The sequence below is a fragment of the Meriones unguiculatus genome, chromosome 7, assembly GCF_030254825.1.
Source record: "Meriones unguiculatus strain TT.TT164.6M chromosome 7, Bangor_MerUng_6.1, whole genome shotgun sequence".
NCBI lineage: Eukaryota > Metazoa > Chordata > Mammalia > Rodentia > Muridae > Meriones > Meriones unguiculatus.
In genome coordinates this window covers 117,317,838-117,345,742 of record NC_083355.1, presented here as the reverse complement: position 1 = coordinate 117,345,742, position 27,905 = coordinate 117,317,838, and the positions used below count along the sequence as shown (strand labels likewise).

Here is a 27,905-nt window from a genome sequence, read left to right as displayed (position 1 = left end):
GTCTCCAGAGTACCGAGCAAGAGAGAAGAGCACTCTGTACCACCTAGCTGGCTGCATGGGCCACAGGCGCATATTTAGGGCTCCTCTGTGAATGGTGCCCTGGGGCAGCATCACTCAGATCTGCTGGTTGGTCCAACTAAGAGTAAGGGTGGGCTTCAGAAGAGTGACACAGCTGTGTCCAGTCAGCATCTTATATGACTTCCTGGGGGGTCAGTCAAGGTCATGGCCCACTGATTTCCACTCCCTCCTCCATGAAGGCTCTGAGGTATCCTGGAGGGATCCCCCCCCCTCCTGTTAGTCAGTACAGTGGAGCTCAGGTGATGAGCCATCTGTGAGGGTGTCCTGGGGCTCTGTGTCCCAGGAACCTCTTGGATGAGGCCGGGAGCTGAAGTGTTGGAGTCCTAATTGTAGACATTGAGATAGACATGCTGAGCTGGGTGGGGTGTCCTCTGTCCTCTTACTGTCCTCTGTTCTGGAAGATGAGGGGCACTGACTTCAGACTTCACCCCCTCCCAATGCCCCAGGTGGGTGTGACATTGAGGCACCACCCAGAGGAGGCTGTGACATGTAGGCTGCTCAGGTAGCACCACCTGTATGCAAATGTTTGCAGCAATTTAGGTGGGGCCCAGCCAGACAAGCAACACAGCCTTTAGCAAAGGGTCCAGAGGTGTGTGTTGTGTGTCCAGCTTCACTCTGATGTTCTTGGGACAGGAGTCTACACAGACCCTGCCATCTATGTCCTGCTCCGACTTTCTGCAGCTGCCTGATGCCCACCAATGGAATGCCCTCAGGTGTTTGCTGTCTGAGGGGCTGCTAGCGGGCACTGAGCAGGGGAGGGCTCTGCGGCCTGAAGGATGAGTTAGGAGTCAGGGCACCTGGGCTTGGGTAAAGTCCAATGCCTCCCTCAGATCTGCAGCCTGACAGGCAGGTCAGCAGGCACCATTGCTGGGACTAATGGAGCTGGCATCGATTTCCCGGCTTGGGGTGGGGGGGCTGTAACCGGAAACTCCCCTCCCTGGCCGCTATATTTAGCATCACAGGACATGAGCGGAAGCATAGCTCACTTGGGAGCCCAGCCAGCTCTGTCCAAATCCTGGGCTGCCTCGTCCCAAGGCCCCCCTGTGCCTGTCCAGCTCAAGCTAAGCACCCGTTTAGAACATGCCTAAACCCCCTAGTGCTAGGGTTCTTGGAGCCAGCAGGTGGGAGAGCAAAGGGGGTCATGCGTGGTGGGTGATGCAGGCCTTCCTGAAAAGGCATAGCAGCTGACCCCATGGGGTCAGGTCCAGGATCCGGAGCCCCCAGGTACACTGGGAGCAGCATGAAGGCAAGCATAAGATTTGCAGGGTGTGTGAGGCAACAGTTCTGGACGTGATCTCCAGAGGAGGGTCCTTCTCGATTCGAGTGGCCGCCTTTCACACCGTGAGCACTCCTCGGTCACCACCAGACAAGACTGTGGCTCCCAGAGGACAGGAGGAGGAGGGCACCACTATGGGGGTGACACCTGCCATGTTCAGGTGTCACCCAGATAGTGAACGCACTGCCCTAACAGTCACCAGCTGTTCTGGCCTGGGGGTCCAGGTCCCATTCACAGAGGGCCTGGGTAGACAGGAAGGGCAGACCCACATCTCCCTGCTTTCCAAGGCTCGCCGGTGGACAGACCCCCCACTACACACAGCACAGCTTTGAGTGGGGGCAGGGCGGGGGCTAGGCTGAGCAGACAGCCACACTCAGCCCATGTCAGCATGCTGTGGCTCTGCCTGCTGGCCTGCCCCCTACAGCTGGCTGACCGCAGGAAACAGGGAGATACACAGGGAGGGGCCTAAGGGTCTCCCTGGGTTCTGTTTCATGCTAAACCCCTCTCCTCAGCCCCTGTATGCCAGTCACTGTCCTAGGCACCGGTGACTCTCAGCAGAACCATGGCATTACCCAGATGGCCCCTTGCACCCCTCCGTGCCACAAGCAGGGGTCTTAGTGAGAATGTGAGTCAGCGTGTGACAGCCCAGCCCCTGCTCCTTGTGAGTTCTCATTGGTGTCTACAGGAAGATGCAGTAGGCCACCCGCCTTGGTCTGGCTATCGTGTCCTCGGAAGCTCGTCATGTTCTTTCAGCCCCAGAACCTTCTCCTCACCTTGCTGGCCCCACCCTCTGGGTTTCACGGCCCCCTCCCACCTGTTTTTAGACTCTTATGGTTTGCTGGTCTATAATATATGTCTAAGCCATCACACACCTTTAGACAGAGGTCTCTGCAGCTAGGCCAGGACTGTGGCCACCTAGGTCACAGCTTGGCTGAGTGCCTCAGAGAAGTGGTGAACACAGGCAACGTGGAAGCTAAGGCTATCTGTCCTCTGTGGCCTGCTGTCTCGAGGCCAGAGGGAAGGTGAGGCCGAATCTGCTCAAGGAATGCATCTTGAAGGATGCAAATGACAGGACGACTCTTAACACTCTCAAGTTCCCTTATTTGCTGGGGGCCTCCATGTGTAGCCAAGCCCGGCTTGTATCTGGCCCCTCACCTACCCTATCTACCTGTGGGCTCCCTGGTATTCCTGAACAGAGCAGGAACACCGCAAGAATGCGAGATGCTGACCAATCCTTCTAGGCCTGCTGCTTCTGCAGAAGGCGATCCTGAGGGCCATTAGACAGCAGTTGGGCAGGTGAACGGGACCAAGGCATTTTCAGGCCTCTGCTCCTGGTGGAGGCTGCCTGGCACTGCCCAGGAGAATGGGAAGTACCCCTGACCCAGTTTCCTTCTACCGTGCCTCTGACTCATCAGAGTCAGAACCTGCCCCCTCCCCCATAAGTCCTCTGTCTGGCAGTGTCTTGGTCCAGTAGGAAAGACCAGGAGAGGGCCCTTTCCGGGAGAAGATAGCCCAGCTGCTGTGGGGTTTTGAAGGGTAGGGTAACACGCCATCACCCTGAGTGTGGGCATTTCTAATCGCTGAGGTTACCTCACTGGAAAGGGCCGTGTAGAAGAGAGGGAGTCTGCAGACGAAGAGCCCTTGGTATTGACACGGGGAGGAGGTGATCGCCTAGCAACAGGGTCAGGAGATGGTAGTGGAGGGCTGGGACACCCAGGCCTTGTGACAGAGACTACCAGACAGCTGGAAAATCCTCTTTGGGTAGCTCTTTTGACACGGACCACTGTCTTTCATGCTCGTTTCCTTTTCCCCAAGTTTGGAGCTCTGGCCAGCCACGTTCCTTGAAGATAAGAGTCTGGCGAGGGCTACCTCCACCTCAGCTCCGAATGGAGCACAGCCTGCAGAATGGAGCGTTTGTTGACTGGCTACTCAACCTGTGCGCTTGGAGGGAGGGCTGGGAGTCGGAGGGGAGCAGCGCCCCCTGTAGCCGGCGTGGAAGCGACTGGAGGCTGCGGAGCGGTGGGAGGGTGGGGGGAGATTCCTCGCGGGAAGGGGGCGCACCAGGAGTTGGGCGCACTAGGGTCCCAGGGCCCCACCCGCTCTGCGTGAGACAGAGGTACAGCAGGCGGCATCTCCTTTGGGACCAAGAGCAGCGCGAGAGTGGCTGCGGTCTGATGGGAGGAGACCACGGAGGTGACCTCAGGGGGCGCCCCACTACCAGGCTGTTAACCCGGGCGAGAATTCTGGAGCAGAAGCAGCCCCACCTCAGCGAGCCTGGGCACAGGAGAAGCCACAGCCCGGTGGCCCTGCGCCCCGCCACCCGGAGCACAGACCGCGCCCTCGCCTCCTTTAAAGCCAGGGGCGCCCCCGGCGCCCCCCCAACGGCCCCACCCCACTGCGAGGCCCCGCCCTCTCATGCATATGCAGGTGCGCGGGTGACGAATGGGCGAGCGAGCTGTCAGTCTCGTCCCGAACTTGTTGGCTGCGGTGCCGGGAGCGCGGGCGCGCAGAGCCGAGGCCGGGACCCGCCGCCGCCGCCGTCGCCGCCGCCGCCGCCGGGTGGGAGCCGGGCCGGCCGCCGGAGCGCGGCCGCAACGAGCCGGAGCCGCCGCCTCCCCTGCACGCCCGCCGCGCAGCCCGCGCGCACCGCTCGACCCCGCCCGCGCCGCCTGTGCGGCCGCCGCCGCCTGTGCGCCGCCGGGCTCGGAGGGCGGGCGGGCGCTGGAGGCCGGCGCGGCGGCTGGAGCGGGCGCGGGCGGCGGCGGCGGCGGCGGGGCCGCGGGCGGGGTCGAGGCGGCGATGCGGGCACGCGGCTGGGGGCGCCTGCCTCGGCGGCTGCTGCTGCTGCTGCTGCTGCTGGTTCTGTGCGTGCAGGTGAGCGGGGCGCGCGGCGGCGACGGGCGCGGACGGGGCGCACCGGGCCGGGCGGCTCCTCCGGGCCGGGCGGCGCGCTAGCGGCCGCAGTCCGGAGCCCTAGGAACGGCGGGAGGGTGGGGGCGGGGCGGAGGTTCGGCGACCCCCGGCCCGCGCCTCCCTGCACTCCCCGCTGCCTTATTTTTAGGCGGCGCGGCCCATGGGCTATTTCGAGCTGCAGCTGAGCGCGCTGCGGAACGTGAACGGGGAGCTGCTGAGCGGCGCCTGCTGTGACGGCGACGGCCGGACGACGCGCGCGGGGGGCTGCGGCCGGGACGAGTGCGACACGTACGTGCGCGTGTGCCTTAAGGAGTACCAGGCCAAGGTGACGCCCACGGGGCCCTGCAACTACGGCTACGGCGCCACGCCCGTGCTGGGTGGCAACTCCTTCTACCTGCCGCCGGCGGGCGCTGCGGGGGACCGAGCGCGCGCGCGGTCTCGGACCGGCGGCCACCAGGACCCGGGCCTCGTCGTCATTCCCTTTCAGTTCGCCTGGCCGGTACGTGCGCCCCTCCCCCGCACTCAGCTTCCCTGCGCGCCTCGGCGCCCGCCGCGGTCCCTTCAGCACCTGCGGCCGCGCGGGTGCGGGCCGCGCGCGCCCAGACGGGGCGGGGCCGGCAGGGGGCGCCGCGCAGCGGGCGGGCCTGGGGCCCGTGCTCTCGCGACCAGATTCGCGCCTGGCCACGTGGGCGTGCGGGGTAGCCTGGGGGCCGATAGGCTCGGGGTCGCGGCGGGGCGGGGTGGCCAAGGCCCTCCTGCACGGCGGCTTCGGAGTGTGCCTACGTCGCCCTGCGCGTGGGGAGGTGCGAGGCGCCTGCGGCCCAGCAGGCTGCGCAGGCATGTGCCCTGCGCGTGCTGGGGCTGGTCTGGGGCAGGCCCTGGCGGAGCAGTCCGGGCCCGCGGCCAGCCTGTTCCTGCCCTGCAGTTTCCTGGATGCCCGGGGGGTACGGACAGGCGCCTGGGACCTGCGCTGGGATGGCCTGGTGTGTGTGTGTGTTTGTGTGTGTGTGTGTGTGTGTGTGTGTGTGTGTGTGTGTGTGTGTGTGTGTGCAGAAGCTGCTACAGATGGGAAGACTCCCTCCCAAAGGGAAGAGACACTAACTAAGGCTGCAAGTTGTAACCCTCTCTGGCACTTAGTTTCTGGAATTGGGAAGCATCCTGCCTGCTTAGGGTTGGCCAGCTCAGGCAGGAACCCAAGCCTGGGCATGCTAGGAAGAAGGATGGTGGGGATCCAGCACTGGGGGAGATAGGCCCCGTGCCTGTGATGGAAAGGCCTGGGAGCAGGGAGCCTTATGGTGCTTGCTTTTGTTCGCTTTCCGGTCCTGGTTCATACCCTTACCTGACTGTCTGCAGGTGTGGCATTAGATAGGTTCGGAAGTATATGTGGACGTAGCCTTGAGAATCAGGTCAAAAAAAGCTGGTATGAGTGGGTCTGGAGGCCTTTGACTAGGGAGTGGAGTGGCATAACAGTGACCCAAGAGCTTTCCTGACAGAGGACCTGCGGTTGGTCCAGCCACCGAGGCCGTGGGAGTGTCTGCCTGGTACCTTGGTCCTGAGGGAGATACAGAGCTGGGGACCAACAGTGGCCAAGATTGGGAGGGCTGTGTTCTGCCCTTGCTCTGAGCCCCGGATAACTCCTTCTTCCAAGGCTACCCAGCTTGCGTCTCCAAATACACCTTTTCCTGCCCGCTAGGTACGGTGTCCTCTGTTCCAGGGCCTAGCCAGGACACCTCCTGGGGGCTTGTGATAGGAAGTGTGTCCCTGAAATGAAAAAAGGCAGGGGCAGGCATGGGAGGGGCCCTAGGCAGTTACTATTGGGCCCCGCCCCCTTCGCCCCCACAGCAGCACAGCAGGCAGGTCTGAGCAGGGCCCACAGCCTGTCATCTGCGCTTGGGCCCGAGCCAGCGTGGCTCCAAATCGCTACCTGAGGATGTGTTTTCTGCTCGAGTTGGCAGCGGTGGGTGTGGGGGCAGGGAGGGCCTGGAGGAATGTGGCGGGCCAACGCGTGTCCCTTGTGGCTCTTTGCCCCGCTGGCCAGCTGGTTGGTGTGGGACGGGATGGAACAGGCCCTGGCCTTTCTTGGAGTCAGGGTACCTGGTCTTGAGGACATTTTAACCTTCTTCATTCTGTTTCCAGCTGGCTTCCCCAAATGCCTTAGGATTGGACAAGTTTCTAGGCCTGGATGGAGGTTTGGGGTTAAAGGGTATCCTGTGTTTGGGGGACAGTTCTAGCTCCCATTCTCCCCTTCTTGCTGCATGACCTGGCTGCCAGGTATTGAGCTGGTGCCGTGATGGCAGTTCATTGGTATTTCCGCTCTTCGGCAACAGCCCTGCGGCCATGCTGCTTGGGGTGCCACAAGCTCAGCTCTGCCCGGAAGCCAGGGTGCATTTGGAATCCAGTTGTCCACTGGAGCATTTGGTTCCTGGGGGCAACAGGGTTCCTTGAGTTGGAGGAAAGATGGGATGGTGTGGAAGACAGGTGAGAGCAAGCACTGTCTCGTCACAAGCCACTCCCCTAAATCCCCCCTCCCCCAGCCTGCACTGGTGTCGCTGTGGCGCTGGGTGTATCTCAGAGCCTCTGAGTGGATTCTTAGATGCGGAAAGGTGCAGCAACCCACATCAGATTGCAGATGGTCCCAGGAGATGTGTGTCTTCCCTGGAGTGGCTCTGATGCCCGCCTCTACCTAGCAGCAGGGAGGCCATGTTCACCACACATGCTTGAGCTCTGTGGGCTGAGCAGGTGGCTGACAGAGGGCTCTGAGGAGAACAGGTGTTTTCCTTTGGGGTCCAGTGGATGGTGTGTTCAGGGGGTTCCTGTGAGCTGAGTGAGGAGAAAGGCACTTTTTAGCCCATATAGTGGTGCTCTGCTTGTGAAAGGCTGCTAGAGAGGGCAGGTCTCTGCTTACAGGCCTTCTGCCTGAGCAGCTTGGCGTCTGAGCCCAGGGGCGCGGCGCTGTCCAGTCTGTTTCCTTGGTGGCAGAGCAGTGATGTTTGCACTGTCAGACTGGAAGACGGGTGGTGTGGCAGAGTGAGCTCCGTGGCTCATCTGGGGTTCATGAGAGAGTGTTAGCTGGGTCTGAGGCTGACCTGGTTTCGTGTCTCAGAAGGGCTGACATAGCCACAGTTCTGGAGCCTGGCTCTCCTCTCTTGAGGTAGATGCAATACCTTTTGACAGGGAGTCCTGAAGCCTAGGTCTGTAGGATGCCCAGCTCGTCCTCAACTGAAGTCCCCAGTGTGGCTTTGTCCTGTGTAAGTCCTTCCTCTCCCCTCCTGGCTGTTCAGCACATGGCCAAGTGTGTTCTTGAGTGTGGCAAGGCAAGGTGGTCAGGAGAGGACTGTCCCACTAGGACAGAGGGCTGAAGGTTGCTGTAACTAGTCAGGCAGAGGGTGCTGGAGCAGGCCTGGTGCATGGACACATGGCCTGGCTCTGTGTGACCCAGATGGGCTATTCTGGAATCTGTGCCTAGCATGTACACTGAAGGGTCATACTGCCCTCCATGCCTTCTGGGACTAGGATGGGCACTGACCTCTTCATCACACCTGTGGACGTCCCACGCCTCCCATATCCCCATGAGACCCTGAGTCCTTGGGTGGAGCTAGGGGCAGGTGGCACTTAATTCTGCACCTGACCTCCCTCACGGGTTGGGGGTCTCCCAGGAAGAGAAAGTGCTAACCTGGTCGGAGCAAGATTCAGACATGGAAGTGGGTAGCCCTTTTTCCCCAGGCCCACAGAAGTGGTTGGAAGACAGGGATGTAGTGTGATGGGCAGAGGGTGAAGGTGAGCATCTGGGTCGGCAGATGCATCTGGGGGATCTAGATGGAGTGGGAAGTGGGTTAGGCCAGTGAGAGGTCCCAGAGAGTCAGGCGAGGGCCTGACGTAGAGAATTTTGGTAGTGAGATGAGGAACACTAATCCCCAAACCCAGAGACATCATTGTTAGCAGACTGAAGGTCTGAACTAGTCCTGTCCACATACCCCATCCTGAGCTAGTCCCATCCACACATCCCATCCTGGACTGGTCCTGCCACACATCCTGTCCTGGACTAGTCTTGTCCACACACCCCATCCTGAGCTAGTCCTGTCCACACACCCCATCCTGGACTGGTCCTGTCCACACATCCTGTCCTGGACTAGTCCTGTCCGCACACCCCATCCTGAGCTGGGTATGGCCATCTCCGTCCTGATCCTGGGTTAGCTGCAATCTCAGATGACCATGAGGAGTGTTAGGGTACCCATTGGCTGATTGGGTGTTTCCTTCTTCATAGTGGGAACTTGGGTTCTCCATCAGTGGGTGACTGGGGCACCTAGGCTAGGCCTCGGCTAGTCTCATGTGAGGTGCGGCTGTCTAAGCTCTGGCATGGGGTGGCCTATTGTCTGCCGTCCTGTTAGCTTTGTCTGAGGGCTAGATGGAGGATTGCAGGTAGACTGGAGCCTAAGAGGGTTGGCCCTTCCCCCGTTCCCTTGGGTGACAATGCTGACAGGGCCTAGGCCTCTCCAAAGTTCTGATTTTAAGAAATGTGTCTGTGTTTAGGGATCGGGGCATTGGCAGCAAGTGTTGAGCTCTGTCAGGGTCTAGCTTAGAAAGCTGGACTAGCACCTGATGTTGGGCTGCTGAGTACCCTGGCAATGGGGCCAGGTGGCACACTGGGCCCAGGTCTGCCTTTCCTGTGTTTGTCTGCTGTTCTGTTAGCTCTGTCTGAGGGCTGCGTGAGAGGATTGCAGGTAGACTTGGAGTTTGACCAGACAGTTCTGGAGTTGGGCTGGGGCCAGGCTTGTGGGAAGAAGCTCTGATACACAGACCTCCAGAGGCAGGCAGGCAGGTGGCCCATGAGGGCCAGCCTAGGAGGAGGGACCAGGATTTTCTTTGTGTTTCTGGGGAACCTGGGCAGGTGATAGCTCTCTGTCTCTCCCATAGTCCTCCAGCTTTCCCAGCCTGCCCCCCAACACACACTCCAAGGACCCCAAGATCCCACAGGCTTCTTGCCTGGGCGCCATTGTCCCTCTGCCACCTGTGGGATTTGGCTTCCCAGGCAGGGATGCACACTGCCATTTGTAGTGAGGGATGTGGTCCTGGAGGCGGGGGGAAGGGAGGAGCTGGGGGGCCGCTGGCAGGTGGGGAGAAGCCACAGGTGCCGCCTGCCTGCTGGCTCAGGTTCTCCCTGGATGACTCCCTGCCATCCAGGTGTAGGGAGCCCAGCTGGCGGGCGACAGGCACTCTTGGGCAGCGGGCGGGCCCGTGTCCCTGCGGGAGCAGGTAATCGGAGCCCTGGGCTCAGGCTGAGGTGGTGGTAACCCTACCTGTGTGGCTGGCATGGGTTTCCTGGGAGTGTTCCTGGCTTGCCTGAAGCCCAGGTGTGTGCAGAGAATCCAGACCCCAGCTTTTATGCCTGCCTTGTGGCTATTGCCTCTATACCTAGCTGGTGGGCTTGGCTAGTGGCAATGATGGCAGTGAGCTCACGCCCAGCCTACTCTCGTTGCTCCTGTGCAGCAGCAGAGTGCTGAAAGCTGCTGGCCTCAGATCCCACTGGCCACCTGCTTTGATGGGAATCAGTGAGGATGTCCACAGTGGGTCTGTGGTGTGCTGTGCACTGGCCCTCCCTGTTTTACATTCCTTGCACTCTCAGCCCTCACAGGGCTTTCTCCCTTGGGCTATGGCCTATTTCTCCTGGGGCTGTATGACCCAGGCTCGTCCCTCACTTTCTCTGGCTCCATCTGTTGGTACAGGGGCTGTAGGCAATGTGTGAACTATGCTCTGCACTCTAATCAGTGGGTGGGTGAAGGACGCTGAAGAAACAGGGAAGGTAAGGCCTGGGAAGAGACTGGGTGCCCCACTCACCGCTGAGGATGGCTTTCCGGGTGGTTGGCATGGTGTGCTGGAGCGCAGGTGGAAACTGTGGAGCACCGATAGGCTCTGTACCCAGGCAGATGAAGAGAGCACAGTGAGGATTTCTTAGGCTTTGGTGGATGGGGCTGGGAGACCCATGGTTGCTTGGAGACCAGGGAGAGGAGCAGCTAGGGTGTGAGGGTGGGGAAGAGAACTTAAGGGGCACTTAGTATTAAGAAATCTAGCAGTGGCTTCATTCATCCGGGGGGCTTTTAGAGGGGACCAGTGGGCCTCTGCTTTCAGCCTTGCTCACAGTGGCATGGGCCCTGTGTCTTAAGACAGGTGTTTGGAGGAGGAGGTGCCAGAGTAGGAAGTGAGGCTGTCCATGTTGAGGTGCCAGCAGACAGGGAACTGGACAGGGTCTCTCAACACCGTGCCCAGTGAGGCCGGGATGGCAGCCTGAGGGGGGAATGGGATAAGTTCTAGAAGGCTTAGACCAGAGTAGATGGGGTTCCAGTGAGTCTGAGGGGAGGGCTCGAGGACCGAGAAAACAGCATAGCCAGGCTGCAGAGGAAGCTGTGCCTGGGGGACAAGGGTGGTGGGCTTAGGCCACCCTCTCACAGGGCGGGTCTTATGTTGCCAAGGTAACAGCTAACAGCAGTACTCATCATGTGGCCTGGGGCAGAAGGGACAGATGGTGAGGGCTGGCCATAATTAGAGACTGAGGCTGTTCTGAGCAGAGCATCTCTTGAGCCTCACTATCCCCTACCTGAACAGCAAGAGACCCTCCTAACCCGTATCCTAGGCTGACAGTTACACTCTGCTGGTTTTGTCTGTTGGGGGCTCTGGGAAAACACCTCCACGCGCCTGCTAGAGGGACTGTTGAGAAGCCAGGGCACCATCCTCTCACGTGGGCTGAAAATATAGAGCAGCACATATTTCCAACCTTAGTGAGGGGCAGGGATGTGTTCCCATAGGAACTGCTCTGCCCACAGAGGCTTCAACCCCTCCCTTCATCCTCTCCTGACTTCACGAGCTTGCAAGGGGGAGCTGAACTCAGCCTTGGGGACCCCTAAGAGTAAGGAGGCAGAGTTTCCTAAGAGGTGCAGCAGGGAGAGTCCTCCACTTTTGAGCTGGGATATCTGGGGTCTGTGGAGGATACAGGCCAGTGTTGGGGACGGGGATGGCGATGGGAGGATACCACAGGGTCATCTGCTAGGCTTGAGCAGCCAGAGCCACACAGGCCAGGGGCTTGCACCCTACCCCCACCTGCATAGCAGCAGGTGGGAGGGAGCCTCCGCCCCTGACCAGCTGCCCTCTGTATCTGCAGCGTTCTTTCACCCTCATTGTGGAGGCCTGGGACTGGGACAATGACACCACTCCAGATGGTGAGTGTGCCCTGGACTGGGGGACGTGGGTGGGTGGCTAGGTGGACGGAGGCTGCCAGCAAGAATTCCCCCAAGGTGCTGAGGAACTGTCCTCTGGGCCAGAGTGCTTGTGTGCAGGTCCACGGTCCTCCGGCTGCTGAGGGCAACAGCTCATGTATCTTGAAGATCTTGTTCTGGTGTCAAGAAGCTCTCCATATTTGTAGCTTTGCAAAGCTGTGTGTATAGTGTCTTCATTCCTGGTGTCCTCAGTGCACTCTTTTGGGGTCCATATTGGTGATACAGTGGAATGAGATACCCTCTGTGTGGGTATCTGGCTTTGTGGCATTTCCTCCACCTCAAAGCTGACTGCTCTATGTGAGGTGTGTGTATGTGGCGAGGTCACGTCAGCCTTTCAGTGATGAGGCAGAGGTTTTTCGTGGACAGATGGGGAAGCTCCTTGAGACAAGAGTGATAGCAGGTGCAAAGACCCAGAGGCAGGATCAGAAAATCTGGGTGGAGCTTGAAGATCTGGGTGGAGTTCTTTGTGGTGGGGGCTGAGGCCATCAGTAAGACTCTCTTGAGGTCCAGCAGGCTCTGGGGCCAGTGAGGATACTGGCCTTTTCGTGGGGATGGAGTGCTCTGGCTGCTGTCTGGGCAGAGTCTGCAAGGCCAAAATAAAGCCAACAGGGAAGATGAAACAGGCGGCTTTGAGAGTATGGGGCTCTGGCTGTCCTCAGAGGTGGAGGCACAGGACGGCTGATGGATTGGACCTGAGGTTAGGGTCAGATATTGAGACCTTCAGAGCAATCTGACCATGAAACCCAGGTCCACCAGTGATGTTGCCAAGGATATGTGAACTGGGAGAGCAGGGAGCTCAGGGTAGGGGTCAGCCAAGGTCCAAGGAAGGCAATCAGGGGCCTTAACAAGGGCAGGCCAGTAGGCCTGAGGCAGAGGCACTAGGAGAGCTCTAGCCCAAGGCAGTGAATACCCATGTGGTCCTGTTTGGCTGCAGCAGGAGGAAAGAGTGGAGCAGGAGGGCTCTGTGACGGGCTGCCATAGAGGCTCCCAAACGGCAGTGGTGGGAACTGTGCACTGGGAGGTCCAGCTGCGGGACAGTCTCGCCTGTGTAAATGGTGTCCCAGAATTGTGTTTTGAGGCAGGTCAGTAGGGTGCTTCTAGAAGCCAGAGGCAGGACAGGAAGGAGAGAATGGTGGCCCATGGCTGGTGTGGTGCCCATCGAGTGTGGAAGGAAGCTTAGGGCTTATAGCTTTCTTGACCCGAACCTATCTTCCTGAGGGTGGAGCAGGAGTGCTAGCTTCCAGGGCCCTGGGTTAGAGTTTCTGCCCACCCACCCCCCTCCCCAGAGGTCTGGACAGTGTCTCCACTGCCCTGTGCCCCTGGCTCCTGCAGGGGTGGCAGCCTTCCTCTGCCCGGCTGCCCTGTGTCCCCCAAAGCTGCCTGGTAGGCCTGTGCTGCACCCCTGGGGGACCGACGGGTGGCCGGTGCCGCTGGCTGACTCTGCTGCTCCCAAAGAGGAGCTGCTGATCGAGCGGGTGTCGCACGCCGGCATGATCAACCCCGAGGACCGCTGGAAGAGCCTGCACTTCAGTGGCCACGTGGCCCACCTGGAGCTGCAGATCCGCGTGCGCTGCGACGAGAACTACTACAGCGCAACCTGCAACAAGTTCTGCCGGCCCCGCAACGACTTCTTCGGCCACTACACCTGCGACCAGTATGGCAACAAGGCCTGCATGGATGGCTGGATGGGCAAGGAGTGCAAGGAAGGTGAGGGGGTCCCCAGAGTGGGGGCGGGACGCCCCGGGCAGGGCCAGCAGGGCTGGCTGCAGCCGTGCCTCTCTCTCTGCCCCTCTGTTCCAGCCGTGTGTAAACAAGGATGTAATTTGCTCCACGGGGGATGCACCGTGCCTGGGGAGTGCAGGTGAGCACCATGCCTGCCCTTCTCTACCCGAGCTGCTGCTGAGCCCGCAGCAGCTGGGGCACCTTGAGGGCTTCGGTAGGCCACGGAGTATGGGTTTCATGCCAGGTACCCACCGTGCAGGGAGGCAGATGCCACAGAGCTGAAGTGGCCCGCCCTTGTGAACCTCATGGCTGTGAAGGGAGCAGTGTTGTCCTGAGCATGTGGTGTGCCCAGTGACGCCTTCCCCATAGGGCATCTAGATGGGGACAAGGGAAGTAGCCAGGTGGTCACACCACCGAGAGACGGAAGCCAAGGTGTGTGTGTGTGTGTGTGTGTGTGTGTGTGAGTGTGTGTGAGTAAACACTCATAAATATGAGGAGTCTGCTGCCCAGAGAGCATGGTACTGGGAGAGACTGACACAGTCCCACAGAGGGAGGTGTGCAGGCTTAGGGAGAAGAGAGGCTCTGTCAAGAGAGGCTTAGGAGAACCACATAGCCACTGGGTAGGAAGAGCCAGGGTGGCAGTGAGGGGGAACGTACTTGGGAGGCCACAGAAGGAGAGTCATGGACCAGTGGGGTGGAGGTGTGGGCAGGGCCTGTCGACATTTTCAGGGGCAGGGATTTGATGATAAGCGTGATGTATGTGCGCAGGATGGCCAAGAAGGACCCACAAACCTGGTAGCTGGAGCTACTAAACTGTGGCACTGTGGTGGCCGAGGTAGGGATGGCTATGGGAGAGGCAGGCTGGCGTGCATAAAAAAGGGCGTTTGGATAGGCCTGGCCTTAAGGCAGCAGAGCATGTGGTACCCAGGATTGTTCAGAGCCCAGTGGTCAGGTGGAGAGAAGAGGCTGGGGATAATTTTGGATGGCAGCATTGGAGGCATGTAGACAGAGGTTGACAGGCGGCTTGGCAAGGGGCTTGACAGAGCTAAAGGGAGGCTGGAAGAGGTCCTGCAGCTTGGAGCAGAGAGTAGAAGCCCTTGGAGGCCCGTGAAGCCTTGTGGAGGTAATGAAGTCAAGGTGTTAGCATAGAGGGTAGAGCAGAGTGGGGCGAAGGTTGTCACCCTCGGGTGTGTGAGCTGAGGTGTTGGAGGGTGTAGGAAAAGGGTTAGAGATGAGGCGCTCTCAGGTTGGTGGAGCCACAGCCGTAGGCCTGCCAAGGTCCTCCAGCCATGCTGGTTCTCACCATCCCTGGGTGCCCTCTGAGGGACAGGCATGCTTCATGTGTGTTCTCAGATGAGGACAGTGAGGCAAGTGACTCACACAGGCATAGACTGTTTAGTCTGGAGAGGATGGCCAGGGGGTGGGGAGTTGAGGTGGGCTGGGGAGGGATGTGGTGGTGATGGCCTGGTGGTGATGTGAGCAGCAGCCAAGGCAAACGGAAATGAATGTGCAGTGGAGATTCCCCCAGGGCCACTGGCACATGCTGGTTTCAGACAGACTTAGCAGTGTGTGGAGCACCTGGCTCAGGATGGGCCACATCCTAGGAGGAGGCGGGGGCGGGGCGGGCAGCAGAAGGTGTCCATGGGGATAGCTCTCTTCCTGGTGTAGTCTTTTACAGCCTGGCTCTGAGCAGGTTGCCGGAACTAGGCATGAGTTACGGGCAGATGCGGCCCACTGGTGGTAAACACGGGAGCCTGCCCTCAACCCTGCGCTCACTTTGTGGCCCAAGGAGTATTACATTACCTTGGTGGCCTTACCCATGTGGTCCCCGTGTGGTCAGTGCTGGGCAGGAGGGAGATGAAAGAAGTCAGCTTCCCCGACAGTACAGGAAGGCTGTGGGTAGCACACAGACAGGAACACTGGGGAAATGAGCTGCGGGGTATGGGGCAGTAAGTGAGGGCCACCCGCCTCTCCCTGGGCTGGAGGGTGAGGCCAAATGGCCTCCTGCTGTCCAGGGCTCAGGTTTCAGCAGAGGACGCCCCTCCCCAACCGGATGCTACTGCGGAGATGGCTGCGCTTTCCTGCCACCCTCCCCAGGCCCTGGAACTGCTGGCAGAAAAGCCACAAGGTGGGGTCTGGTGCGGGATGTCCCGCCCAGGGTGGAGAACTCACCCTTGGGACTCACAGGGTCTGGGCTCTGAGCTAGCCATGGTGCTCCCTGGTGGATGACCCAAGGCTAGTCACAGCCTCATTTCTGTCCCTCAACTCCCCATGTCACCTGGAGAGAAGACTCCAGGTAGAGATGGGAAGTCTACTGTGGACCAGTCTCGGACATTCTGGGCTACATCCTTTAGACAGCCTCAGCTTCCCTATGTGGGCCTGCTGACAGGCTGACGGCTGCCTGTGTGCGTGGCTCCAGGCTGAGCCTGGCTGACGGCTGCCTGTGTGCGTGGCCCCAGGCTGAGCCAGGCTGACGGCTGCCTGTGTGCGTGGCTCCAGGCAGCTCAGGAAGGGCTGTGGTTTTTCCTTCTATAAAAATAACTCCTGTGGCGGGTGTCAGCGTGGAAGTGACGTGGCCTGCACGTCATTCCTGCCCCACAGGACCTTAGCCTTTAAGGAAGGGGCCCCCCAGAGTCTTGTCCAGGGCCCAGGGGGCAGCATGGAGAGCCCTGTCCTCCCACCTGCTGCCTCTGCTGGCCACCTACTTACATCCTGAGGGACTCCCCAGAGGGCGGCACTAATCAGCAGCATGGGCAAAGCCAGGTCTTAAGGCTATGGTGTCAGCTAAGACCTTCAGGTCCACATTTTGGGTTCAGCCCCACTTAGTGTGGCCCTCCCATCAGGCCGACTAGGCAGCCCGTGGCTGGACTTTCCTAGGAATCAGAGAAACCTCTGCCCTTAAGTAGCAATGAGAAGATGGGCGGTACCTAAGGTCGCATAGCCCTTGGGCCAGGGTGGCCATGACCTCTCCTGATGTCTCCTCATCCTTCTCAGACCCTGGTTGCTGCTGTGGTCCCAGCAGCACCTGGGGAGCAGGACCTGGCACTACATCCCTGGGCCTCCCTCAGCTGGGCCTTCCTTCCCGGCGCCTGCTTGTGGGGCCTGGCTCAGGGCTGAGTCCTAGAATAGCTCAGGGAGGAGTGACGGGACAGCTGGGCCGACCATCTCGGCCAGTAGCCGGGAATGCCCGTGACAGTGAGGTTGGCCGGCGGGCTGTAACCCCTGCTTGGCTCAGAGCTGTTCTCTAGGGCCAAGACCCGGTGTGTGTGTTTGTGTGTGTGTGTGTGGGGGGGGTGGCCTGTACTTCTGTGCCTGCCTCCCATACCCCTTACTCATCTGCCCAGCTCATGGCCTCATCACTCGGTCCCCAGGTGCAGCTATGGCTGGCAGGGCAAGTTCTGTGACGAGTGTGTCCCCTACCCTGGCTGCGTGCACGGCAGCTGTGTGGAGCCCTGGCACTGTGACTGTGAGACAAACTGGGGTGGCCTGCTCTGTGACAAAGGTAGATGGTGGGCAGTGGGCAGGGCCAGGCCGTGAGCTCTGAAGCTGGGCCCACCCCTGAGAGCCCTACCCTTGTGCCCAGACCTGAACTACTGTGGCAGCCACCACCCCTGTGTCAACGGGGGTACCTGCATCAACGCTGAGCCTGACCAATACCTGTGCGCCTGCCCAGAGGGCTACTTGGGCAAGAACTGCGAGCGGGGTATGTTGGAATGCCGTTTCCCAGGGAGCCTGGCTGCGCCCGCTTCTCACTGCCTTGTGCAGTGGGGCTGTACCCACCGCCCAGTGAACGCTGGGCCTTGTGGGCTTGGGGACGGGTGCTGAGTTTGGTAGGTACATCTCCTCGCTCCGGTTCCACAGCCGAGCATGCCTGCGCCTCCAACCCGTGTGCCAACGGGGGCTCTTGCCATGAAGTGCCGTCAGGCTTTGAATGCCACTGTCCGTCGGGCTGGAGTGGACCCACCTGTGCCCTTGGTGAGTGTCTGGGGCTCCACAAGGTAGAGAGCGGGCAGCACCTCGGGGTGTGGATAGAGGGCTGAGTCCACAGTGGACAACGGGTTCCTTTCTTTACATGGGACTAGGCATCCCTACTGCAGACAGAACCCCCATGGGCTGTGTCGCCGCTCACTGGCCACGCCTTCACACTCGCTGACCATACCCCATCCCCACAGTCCGTGCGTCCATCCTGACCAGAGATGGCCCCACAGTCACTGGCCATGCTCTACACCCATTGACGTTGCCCTCCCACACCCCGACATTTCTCTCTCTCTCTTCCTCCCCCGCAGACATTGACGAGTGTGCCTCCAATCCGTGCGCAGCAGGAGGCACCTGTGTGGATCAGGTGGACGGCTTTGAGTGCATCTGCCCGGAGCAGTGGGTGGGGGCTACTTGCCAGCTGGGTAAGGGCTCCCTGGGGGCCGTCTGTGCATGGGTTGTGCGCTGCGCATGTGGCTGCTGCTGCTGGGGCTGCGGGTGCCAGGTGCAGGGCACTGTGGGAAAGTGGGGCCTGAGCCCCACGGCTCCCCTTGTCTCATTCACAGACGCCAATGAGTGTGAAGGGAAGCCGTGCCTTAATGCTTTTTCTTGCAAAAACCTGATTGGCGGCTATTACTGTGATTGCCTCCCAGGCTGGAAGGGCATCAACTGCCACATCAGTCAGTATGGGCGGGCGGTGCAGGTGGGCGGGCTGGGGAGCACAGAGGGGGCGCCCCCTGACCCTGCCCACGTGCCCTTCTGCCCCTAGACATCAATGACTGTCACGGGCAGTGTCAGCATGGAGGTACCTGCAAGGTGAGGCGGCTGCCATGTGCCCTGCCGAGGCTGGGGAGGGGGGAGGGTGGCCGGAGGGGAGTGGGATGGAGCTGCATGAGGCTCACCCACCCACCTGTCCACACACCTAGGACCTGGTAAATGGGTACCAGTGTGTATGCCCACGGGGCTTCGGAGGCCGGCACTGCGAACTGCAGTACGACAAGTGTTCCAGCAGCCCCTGCCGCCGAGGCGGCGTCTGCGAGGACCTGGTGGATGGCTTCCGCTGCCACTGTCCGAGGGGCCTTTCCGGGCCTCACTGTGAGGTAATAACTTGGGAGGTTTGGGTGGGAGCTACCACAAGGTGTGCCGGGAGCACTGCCCACACGGTCCTCAGAAGCCTGGCTGGGAGGGCCTTATGGCATCCCCAGAGACAGGCTTGTCCTTTGACATGGCGATCTCATGGAACTGTGCAGGGAGGCAGCCTGCATGAAGACCCCCACAGGCAGAATCAAGTATCTGATTATGTGGGGGCCCATCTCGGGGCAAGGGTGGGCCTGGGAAGAAGTGGGTGACTGCCACGGCTACCGCTCTGACCCCTATTGGGTGATCTCCTTGGTCCTTGGCTATACGTGGTTTTGCTCTGGCCTTTGCAAAAAGGGTTAGCCTCCTGCTCAGTGGGCTTCTTAGGGGCCCATGGCAGAGGCCTGGCTTCAGGTCCAGGGAGCATGGTGGCTGCAGGAAGGACCTCCCTTGGTTCTGAGGGCAGCCTGGCAACATGGGGGTCAGAAGCTGGCCTTCCTGCCGGCAGGAGGAGCCAAGGCCGGATGCTGCCTGTGGGAGGCAGAGGAAGCCTGGCCGCTGTGGAGGCGAGGGCGGTAGGAGGGGGCTGCTGGCCCACAGGTGTTTCCGTCCAGCTGATGGTGCTTGGACATTCTCGGGTGGGCGGGAGCTTCGGCCTGGCCCCGCCTGGTCTAAGGCGGAGAGGGCCTGGTTGTGTAGAGTAAGCGGTGCTTCCGTGAAGAGCTGGACCCTCGCAGATGCACGCCCCCGTTTTCCTGCAGGTGGATTTGGATCTCTGCGATCCCAGCCCCTGCCTCAACGGTGCTCGCTGCTACAACCTCGAGGGTGACTACTACTGCGCCTGCCCAGAAGACTTCGGCGGCAAGAACTGCTCAACGCGCAGGGAGACGTGCCCTGGCGGAGCGTGCCGAGGTGCCGGGGGCGCCCCTCCCCCCCGGGCGGGTGGGAGCCCAGATGGAGGTGGGTCTGATCCTTGCCCATCTTTCCCACAGTGATTGATGGCTGCGGGTTCGAAGCAGGGTCCAGGGCCCACGGCGTGGCGCCCTCTGGCATATGTGGCCCTCACGGGCACTGTGTCAGCCTGCCTGGGGGAAACTTCTCCTGCATCTGTGACAGTGGCTTCACAGGCACCTACTGTCATGAGAGTGAGTGGCACGCAGTGTGGGTGGGGCAGGGCCAGCCGGCTGGCCGCAGGAACAGCTCACCCGGCCTCTCCCACAGACATTGACGACTGCATGGGCCAGCCCTGCCACAACGGGGGCACGTGCATCGACGAGGTGGACGCCTTCCGCTGCTTCTGCCCCAGCGGCTGGGAAGGCGAGCTCTGCGATATCAGTGAGTGCGCACCCCGCCTTCCCCGGACTGCCCCGCTGACTGAGGCCTGGCTCCACCCCGTGCCCTTCTCAGCTTTGTGTGCATGAGCCTGGAGTCATGGGGTGGAATCCCAGGCTCCCATGTGCTTGGGCCCAGCTCTTGCTCTTCTCCGTGAAGCCCTCCCCAGCGCCGGTGACCCCCGCTGACCGGCGTCCTCCCCCCAGATCCCAACGACTGCCTCCCCGACCCCTGCCACAGCCGCGGCCGCTGCTATGACCTGGTCAATGACTTCTACTGTGCCTGTGACGATGGCTGGAAGGGCAAGACCTGCCACTCACGTGAGTGCTGGGGGGAGGGGGGAACGACAAACAAGCAGGGGGCTGCCCGCCAGGACCTCTCGGTGGTCGATGTGGCCCCGGGGCGGGGGCACAAACAAGCAGGGGGCTGCCCGCCAGGACCTCTCGGTGGTCGATGTGGCCCCGGGGCGGGGGCACAAACAAGCAGGGGGCTGCCCGCCAGGACCTCTCGGTGGTCGATGTGGCCCCGGGGCGGGGGCACAAACAAGCAGGGGGCTGCCCGCCAGGACCTCTCGGTGGTCGATGTGGCCCCGGGGCGGGGGCACAAACAAGCAGGGGGCTGCCCGCCAGGACCCCACAGTGGTCGATGTGGCCCCGGGGCGGGGGCACAAACAAGCAGGGGGCTGCCCGCCAGGACCCCGCAGTGGTCGATGTGGCCTGCCTGCTGAGCGGCCGTGTGCTTGCAGGCGAGTTCCAGTGCGACGCCTACACCTGCGGCAATGGCGGCACGTGCTACGACAGCGGCGACACCTTCCGCTGCGCCTGCCCCCCGGGCTGGAAGGGCAGCACCTGCACCATCGGTGAGGCACTCAGCCCCAGTACCGCCCCCCACCACCACCCCACCACCACCCCGCGCTGCCTGCCCCAGCCGTCCGGGTCTGCCCAGGCAGCCCAGGCAGCCCTCTCTCCCTCCTTGCAGCCAAGAACAGCAGCTGTCTGCCCAACCCCTGCGCCAACGGAGGCACCTGTGTGGGCAGCGGGGACTCGTTCTCCTGCATCTGCCGGGATGGCTGGGAGGGCCGCACCTGCACACACAGTGAGCTGGAGGGGCTTCCGGCGGGGGAGGCCTGTGGGCCCTGCTTATCTCCACGCAGCTCCCCGCCCTCTCTTCCCACTGCCCGGAAGACCTGCCCCTCCACCTGTCCGCCTCACAGCCACGCTCTGAGACCTGCGCTGCCCCATCCCGGATCTGCAGCGTCCATCTTCTCCCCTGACCCAATGCTGTGCAGCCCGGGGCTCCTGCCGAGACATAGGTCCCACTCCAGCGATAGCCCCGCTCCCGGTGGCTTGCCTGGGGCTCCTGAGCCTTCCCGGCATGTCCCTGCTGGCCGTGCCAGGCTGGTGTGGAGAGGATAGTGTCTACCCATGAACCTCAGACACAAAAGACGTGCTGCCCCGGTGTGCTGGGGGAGCGTGTGCTGAAATAACCCCTGTCTTTCCCCTCAAATCCAGACACCAACGACTGCAACCCTCTGCCCTGGTGAGTGGCAGCCCGGGAGGCGGGGGGCGGGGGGCATCTCGGGGAACCCATTCTGACCACCCCCTGCCCTTGCAGCTACAACGGGGGCATCTGTGTCGATGGCGTCAACTGGTTCCGCTGCGAGTGTGCGCCTGGCTTTGCGGGCCCCGACTGCCGTATCAGTAAGCGGCCTGGGTGGATAGAAGGAGTGGGATGGAGGGTGGGGGTCTGTCCTGGCCCCTCCTGATGACCTCGGTGTCAAGAGCTGAGGAGCACCAACGTCCATACCCTGATAGGCGGCCTCTCCTGCGTGTCTGTCCTGTGGATTCCTAGTTCCTCCCTGAAGAGCATCTTGGGCGGAGGGAGGCAGGCTGCAGGGTGCTCAGGCTCCCTCTGACTGTGAGGGTGCTTCTGTGGGTGTGGTCACCTCAGAGGCCCCTGCAGACAGAGGTGGCGGAGGAGGGAACCAGCCTGTGGGTCAGAGGGCTTCAGATCGGCAAACTGACAGCGGCAGCAACACTCTCAGCCTAGGTAGCTGTGGGTCAAGGGCCTGAGCCGCACTCACCCTCCCGTCCTCCTGCCTGTCCACACCCCGGTCCCTGTGTGGGATGCTAGCCCGCCGTAAGAGACACAGCCACTTTCCCTGCAGACGTGGACGAGTGCCAGTCCTCGCCATGCGCTTACGGAGCCACCTGTGTGGATGAGATCAATGGCTATCGCTGCAGCTGCCCGCCGGGTCGCTCTGGCCCCCGATGCCAGGAAGGTAGGCCAGCCGTGACCGTGTTGGTCAGGGCGTGGACCAGCTCATCCTCCAGTGCTTGGATTCTCTGTTGAGCCTCCTCCTTCTCACCACAGTGGTCATATTCAGGAGGCCCTGCTGGTCCCGGGGCGTGTCCTTCCCACATGGGAGTTCCTGGGTAGAAGACTGCAACAGCTGCCGCTGCCAGGATGGCCACCGGGACTGCAGCAAGGTGGGGCCGGCCCCTCACCCACCCTGAGTAACCTGAGCCTCAAGGCTCACTCAGATATCAAGAGGCTGGTACAGGGGTGGGGGTGTGTGGATAAGGCTGCCCACCTCCGAGGGTCATTCTAGGGGTCTTGGGCCCACCTCTCTTTCCAGTACACTTAGGGAAACCGAGGGCCACCCCAGGGTCCGCCTAGCTCTTCCTGCGTTGACAGAAAGTCCTTTCCGGAGTGGAGTTTTGCCTGCCTCCGTAGGGCCCCCCGGTGGGTGGTGCAGACACTGGCGTGAGACTCCTGTCTTATCTGGATGTGCTGCCTGTGCCTACCTGTGGTTCCACATCTGGTGTGTCTCCTGGGTGTCTTCCCAGGTGTGGTGTGGATGGAAGCCTTGTCTGCTATCTGGCCATCCCGGTGCTCTGAGTGCCCAGTGCCCACCAGGGCAGCAGTGCCAGGAAAAGACCCTGGGTCAGTGTTTGCAGCCACCCTGTGAGAACTGGGGGGAGTGTACGGCTGAGGAGCCTCTGCCACCCAGCACCCCGTGTCTGCCACGGACTGCCCACTTGGACAACAACTGTGCGCGCCTCACATTGCGATTTAACCGTGACCAAGTGCCTCAGGTCAGTGAGCCCGGCACCTGGGATTTCAGAGCTCACCCCAGAGTGATAGCCTGGCCGAGGCTCTGCACCCATAGACCAGAGGCCCATGGTTGTGGGCCAGAGGGAGAGTCTGGGCTGTCTACTTATCAGCGTTCCAGGTGCCTAGACCGCAGGGTTGCCATCCAGAGGCTAGTTCTTGCTTCTGAAAGTGTCCCATCCTCATGCTCTGGCTGTTTAGAATGAACCTGCCTGACCCCTGCGACGGGTGCTTGGAACCCACCATGCCCATCCTGCCAGACTGTACTTTTCCTAAGCTCCTCCCCCACCCTCCCAACCCCCTTCTGTTACCTACAGATGTACCGGGTCAGGCTCCCACTGCTCCTCTCCTGCCTCTTGGACGGAGCCCCGCCCCTGCCAGCAGAGAGATAAGTGGCCTCAGATCTTGGCCCTAGGCCCTGCTAACCTGTTGCTTGTCTGCTCAGGGCACCACCGTGGGCGCCATCTGCTCTGGCATCCGAGCCTTGCCTGCCACGAGGGCAGCGGCCCGTGACCGCCTCTTGCTGCTGCTCTGTGACCGTGCACCCTCAGGGGCCAGTGCCGTGGAGGTGGCTATGGTGAGTGTGAGTGGGGGCCTGAGCGGGCGCTAAACCCTCAGTGGCCGTGACAATGCTGGCATCCTGGGGGGCAGTGGCAAACTGGAGGAGGGGCCGTTTACATGGCATAATGGAGGCTGGAGAATGGGAACTTCAGGAGCCTGGTTTGGCACCCCCTCACCCCCCCCTTCCCCCGGCACCTCCACAGCAAAGTGGGCTGGGTGTGTGCGATGCTGTATCCACTTGGACAGCAGCAGCAAGCTGGGCTTTAAGAGCTATAAGAGAATACCAAGATGCTCAGGTGCTTGGTAGTCTTGTTGCTTTTGTTGAGACAGGGTTTCTCTGTGTAGCCCTGGCTGTCCTGGACTTGCTTTGTAGACCAGGCTGGCCTTGAACTCACAGAGATCCGCGTGCCACTGCCTTCCAGAGTTCTGGGGTTGCAGGTGTGGGCAGTCCGTGGGAAGGCAACAAGGACATGAGATGGGATTCTATGATGAGGAATGGCCTAGAGCCCAGTGCAGTTAACAAGAGCTTGTTTCAGTGAGGCAGTGCTGGCTACATGGTATGGAAGGCATGGTTGAACAGAGGCATTGACAGGCCCAGGGCAGAGGCAGAAATGCCAAGGTGGGCACCAGGCTAGTGGGAAATGGAGTTTCATGAGCTGCAACTTGCAGGGCTCCTGTCTCAGCCACAGAGCACAAGTCCCTTTTGCCTGGCTTCTGAAGCTGTGGACGTGGGCTCTTGGGTAGGATCCTTCCCCTGCACAAAGGAGGTGGGAGAGGATATTCTGGAACTATCCCTGAAAGAGGCAGCCATGACATGGCGGGGTGGGGGCGAGCAAACGGGAGGCTGAGGCAGGAGATCAAGGTAGCCTTGTGGTGTGTAGCAATGAAGGGCACGGTATTCGGGAGTGGGGGAGAAGAGGAAATGTCTTGGGTGCAGGCTGGGTGCTAGGGTGTGGTCAGAGCACACAAGGAGAGCTAGAGGTGGGGGCCTACTGTGTTTGTGTAGCTCTTTAGGCGCAGATCTGGGAGCTGGTGGACTGAGAGAGTCCCCGTATAGGTTGCAGGGATTTGACGGGGAGAGTCGGGCCACTTGCTAAGTCTCTGTGCTGGGCACATTCCTGCCATCAAGATCCTGTCCACTGAGTTTCCCGTCTCTCGGTCTCCTTGCCATGCACAGCACAGCCACTGACTCAGTTCCACCCATGGCAGCCCTCTGTGATCTGGCTAGGAACTGGTCAGGGTATGGGCAGCGGCCATAGCAGGCTCCTGGGATGCAGACAGGGTACCTGAGGGCCGTCCCCAGTGTCATCCTCTGCTACAGTCTTTCAGCCCTGCAAGGGACCTGGCGGATAGCAGCCTGATCCAGAGCACAGCCCATGCCATTGTGGCTGCCATCACTCAGCGGGGGAACAGCTCACTGCTTCTGGCTGTCACTGAGGTCAAAGTGGAAACGGTCGTTATGGGCGGCTCTTCCACAGGTGAGCTGGCGTGGCGGGGGGTGGCTCACAGACCGGTGGGAATCGGCAGGTGGATGCTTCTCCGAGGGATGAGGCATCTGTTGCCACTAGCGCCCTTCCGGAATCCGAAGAGACCTCGCCTGGTCTTGGGCCCCCAAGAATGCTTACTTCCTCTCCTTCCACCTAGGTCTGCTGGTTCCTGTGCTGTGCAGTGTGTTCAGTGTGCTGTGGCTTGCCTGCGTGGTCATCTGCGTATGGTGGACCAGAAAGCGCAGGAAAGAGCGCGAGAGGAGCCGCCTGCCACGGGATGAGAGCACCAACAACCAGTGGGCCCCGCTCAATCCCATCCGCAACCCCATTGAGCGGCCGGGCAGCAGTGGTCTGGGCCCCGGGGTCCACAAGGATGTACTCTATCAGTGCAAGAACTTCACACCGCCGCCCCGCAGGGCAGCAGAGGCACTGCCCGGGCCAGCTGGCCACGGGGCTGGTGGGGAGGACGAGGAGGATGAGGAGCTGGGCCGTGGAGACGGGGACTCCCCAGAGGCAGAGAAGTTCCTCTCACACAAATTCACCAAAGACCCCAGCTGCTCCCTGGGAAGGCCAGCCTGCTGGGCTCCGGGGCCCAAAGTGGACAACCGTGCGGTCAGAAGCAGCAAGGATGTGCGCTGTGCCGACAGGGAGTAGGCCAGCTGCCAGGCTGGCACCCAGAACTCTTGCCGGCACCACGCTGCCTGCCGGACCATAGGAGGCCAAGGCCGTGTGCATAGTTTCTTTATTTTGTGTAAAAAACAAAACCAAAAACAAAAAACAAATGTTTATTTTTTACGTTTCTTTAACCTTGTATAAATTATTCAATGGCTGTCAGGCAGAAAACAACGGAGTATTCTCGGATCATTGCTATTTTTGTAAAGTTTCCGTGTCCGCACGCACTGTGGCAGGAGAGCAGGGCGTGCTTGTGTTCTCACCAAATCGTATAATGTTTGTTAGCACAGGCTGTCGCTGTTTACAGAATCTTCTTTTTTATTCCTCATTTGAGTTTCTCTCTGGCTGGAGACCCGTGGGCTGGGCTGTGGCTCTCAGCGAGCTCTGTAGCTGACAGTATGGCCTGAGGCTGTCAGCAGGACTGTGGCTGTTGTCTTAGCTGTAGCTTTCTGTCAGTGGCACCCATGGCAGTCGGCCTGGCCTGTGGATGTCAGTGGGACCTGTGGCTGTTAGAACATCTGTGGCCATTGGCTTGTGGCTGTCAGTGGCACTGGCTGCTGGGGCTGGCCTGTAGCTGTCCGTGGGACCTGTGGTGGCCCATGTGGTGCCGGGTACCATAGCTGTTGGTGGCGCCTGTGGTTGTCAGAGGGGTTGGAGGTCACTGGCGTGGCCTAAGGCTGGCAAGCAGACCTGGCCCGTGCCTTGGCCGGCCCCTCCAGCCCACTGTCCTTGCTTCCTCCGCCCAGAACTCTCCAGAGATCTCCAACTGTGCTTTCAGAAGTGCCCTTCCCAACTGCTCGGTTTCCCTCCCGGGATGGCGGCAGTATTGAAGCTTGTGACAAGTGCCTTCACACAGACCCCCTCCCAGCTGTCAGCGTTTGCCGTGGGCACCAGGCCGCTGCCCACCTGCCAGCCCCGGCCCCCCTCCTTGAGAAAGTGCATTTCTGTAAATATGTACATATTAAATGAATCACTCTGTATATTTGATTTAATAACTTAAACGTTTTGGCCTCCCTGTTCTTTGGGCTGTTCCTTTTTTCTACTTGTAGTTGGGGTATAGGGAGAAGGGACACATGGGGGGGTTGGGCCATTTGATGTGGGGTCTTTGAGGTCAGGTGGTTCTGCTGACCTCAGCGCAGTAGGTGACTTCAGCCTCGAGCATCGCTGGAGTTCTGCAGTAGTTGACGCTGCATTTAGTGGTACTGTCCTGGGGACAGGGTACGGAGAGTGTGGGTAAATGGCCTTTATGAAACAGGGAACTGCTCAGAAATGATGTGCTCAGAAGGCCTAAGAGACCCCAAGTTTGAGAGAAGGAAGCCCAAGGACAGCATGGACTTCTGGCCAGTGCCCCCTTGTGTTTATATCTTATGTGAGAACAAAGGAATGAGCTGTGGTGGCCTCAGGGCTGGGTGTTGGGAGCCAGTCCTGGGGCCACCTGCCAGTCTGTACACAGGCTGTTTAGCCCCTTTGAGGGGCAGAGGCTGGCAGAAGGCAAAGAGCAGGGCCAGATTTCACAGCTGTGAGGAGCAGCTTAGTTCTCGAGCGGTGGGTCTCGCTCTACTTTTTGCTGGGTAAACAACCTGGCCTGACAACTGCCAGGGTTTTTGCTGGGGATACCTTGTGCCATTTCTCTGGACTACAGTGCATGTGATGGGGGTCTTCATGGTACCTGCTTTGTCTTCCCAGCAGTAATAGACACGGAGACACTGGGCAGTCCGGAGGCAAGACTGCCAGGGAGGCATGGTCGGTCTTCACCATGATTTGGTAAGACATGAGGCCTACGTCCCCACCATCACACTGCCCGGAAAGCCCCCTAGGCTTCAAGTTTCTTCTTAAGTGATAATACCTGAGGCCCTCAAGTGCATGGTAGAAATAAATGCAAGCCTCCCCACCCCAGAATTCTACCTGTGTTATAAATGACGTTTCAAGGTCATTGAGCAGACCACAGTCAAGAAGCCCAGACCTACATACAGAAAGCCCGGCCTGGGATCAGCAACCCGAGGGACAGACTGCAGAGGTTTTTGCATGGCCGTTAGGGTTTTCAGTCATCAACCATAGAGCAAGGTGGCTTTCCATGCTCTAAGAAGATAGCTAAGAAGTGCTGTGAGCTCCGAACCAAGCAGAACCTACAGAGGTGAAGAGCTGTGGACCCAATTGAAAACTTTCAGGTAAGTTTAGCAGATGCTGTAGAATGAGACAATGAGCCTCAGAAGATGCCCAGGGCGTGGAGAGAACCCAAGCATGACAAGAGGGGTTCAATGCCCAGTACCCACATCAAAAGTCAGGTGTGCTGGCACATGGTTATGAGTGCAACGCTGGGGAGACAGACAGGAAGATCCCTGGGGCTTACTGGCCAGCCAGCTTTGTCTGCTTTGCAAGTTCTAGGCCAAGGGAACCTGCCTCAAACTAAAGATGGATGGCTTCTGAGAA

The 27,905-nt window shown here is 60.3% G+C and overlaps 1 protein-coding gene across 2 annotated transcripts; it reads left to right on the top strand.

Moving 5' to 3' along the window:
- The first annotated feature begins 3,589 nt into the window (after positions 1-3,589).
- On the top strand, positions 3,590-26,494 carry Jag2 (jagged canonical Notch ligand 2). Of its 2 annotated transcripts, XM_021655247.2 has the most exons (26): positions 3,590-4,228; positions 4,416-4,766; positions 11,421-11,478; positions 12,991-13,242; positions 13,336-13,396; positions 16,629-16,759; positions 16,841-16,960; positions 17,119-17,232; positions 17,544-17,657; positions 17,799-17,912; positions 18,002-18,048; positions 18,159-18,332; positions 19,071-19,221; positions 19,302-19,454; positions 19,531-19,644; positions 19,848-19,961; positions 20,387-20,500; positions 20,620-20,736; positions 21,153-21,180; positions 21,256-21,341; positions 21,809-21,922; positions 22,015-22,130; positions 22,491-22,739; positions 23,201-23,332; positions 24,638-24,794; positions 24,961-26,494. In XM_021655247.2, exons 1-26 carry the CDS (start codon positions 3,797-3,799, stop codon positions 25,455-25,457), a joined length of 4,110 nt encoding a protein of 1,369 aa, XP_021510922.2. In that variant the 5' UTR covers positions 3,590-3,796; the 3' UTR covers positions 25,458-26,494. The 2 variants fall into 2 exon arrangements, with proteins under 2 accessions (XP_021510922.2, XP_021510923.2); XM_021655248.2 differs by lacking the exon at positions 17,799-17,912.
- Positions 26,495-27,905: the final 1,411 nt, after the last annotated feature.

Excerpts from the sequence above, each read along its gene's own strand:
- Jag2 (XM_021655247.2), top strand. The coding sequence starts at position 3,797 with ATGGGCGAGCGAGCTGTCAGTCTCGTCCCGAACTTGTTGGCTGCGGTG. Across the intron at positions 4,767-11,420 it reads CCTTTCAGTTCGCCTGGCCG|CGTTCTTTCACCCTCATTGT; the intron begins GTACGTGCGCCC and ends CTGTATCTGCAG. Across the intron at positions 21,181-21,255 it reads GACTGCAACCCTCTGCCCTG|CTACAACGGGGGCATCTGTG; the intron begins GTGAGTGGCAGC and ends CTGCCCTTGCAG.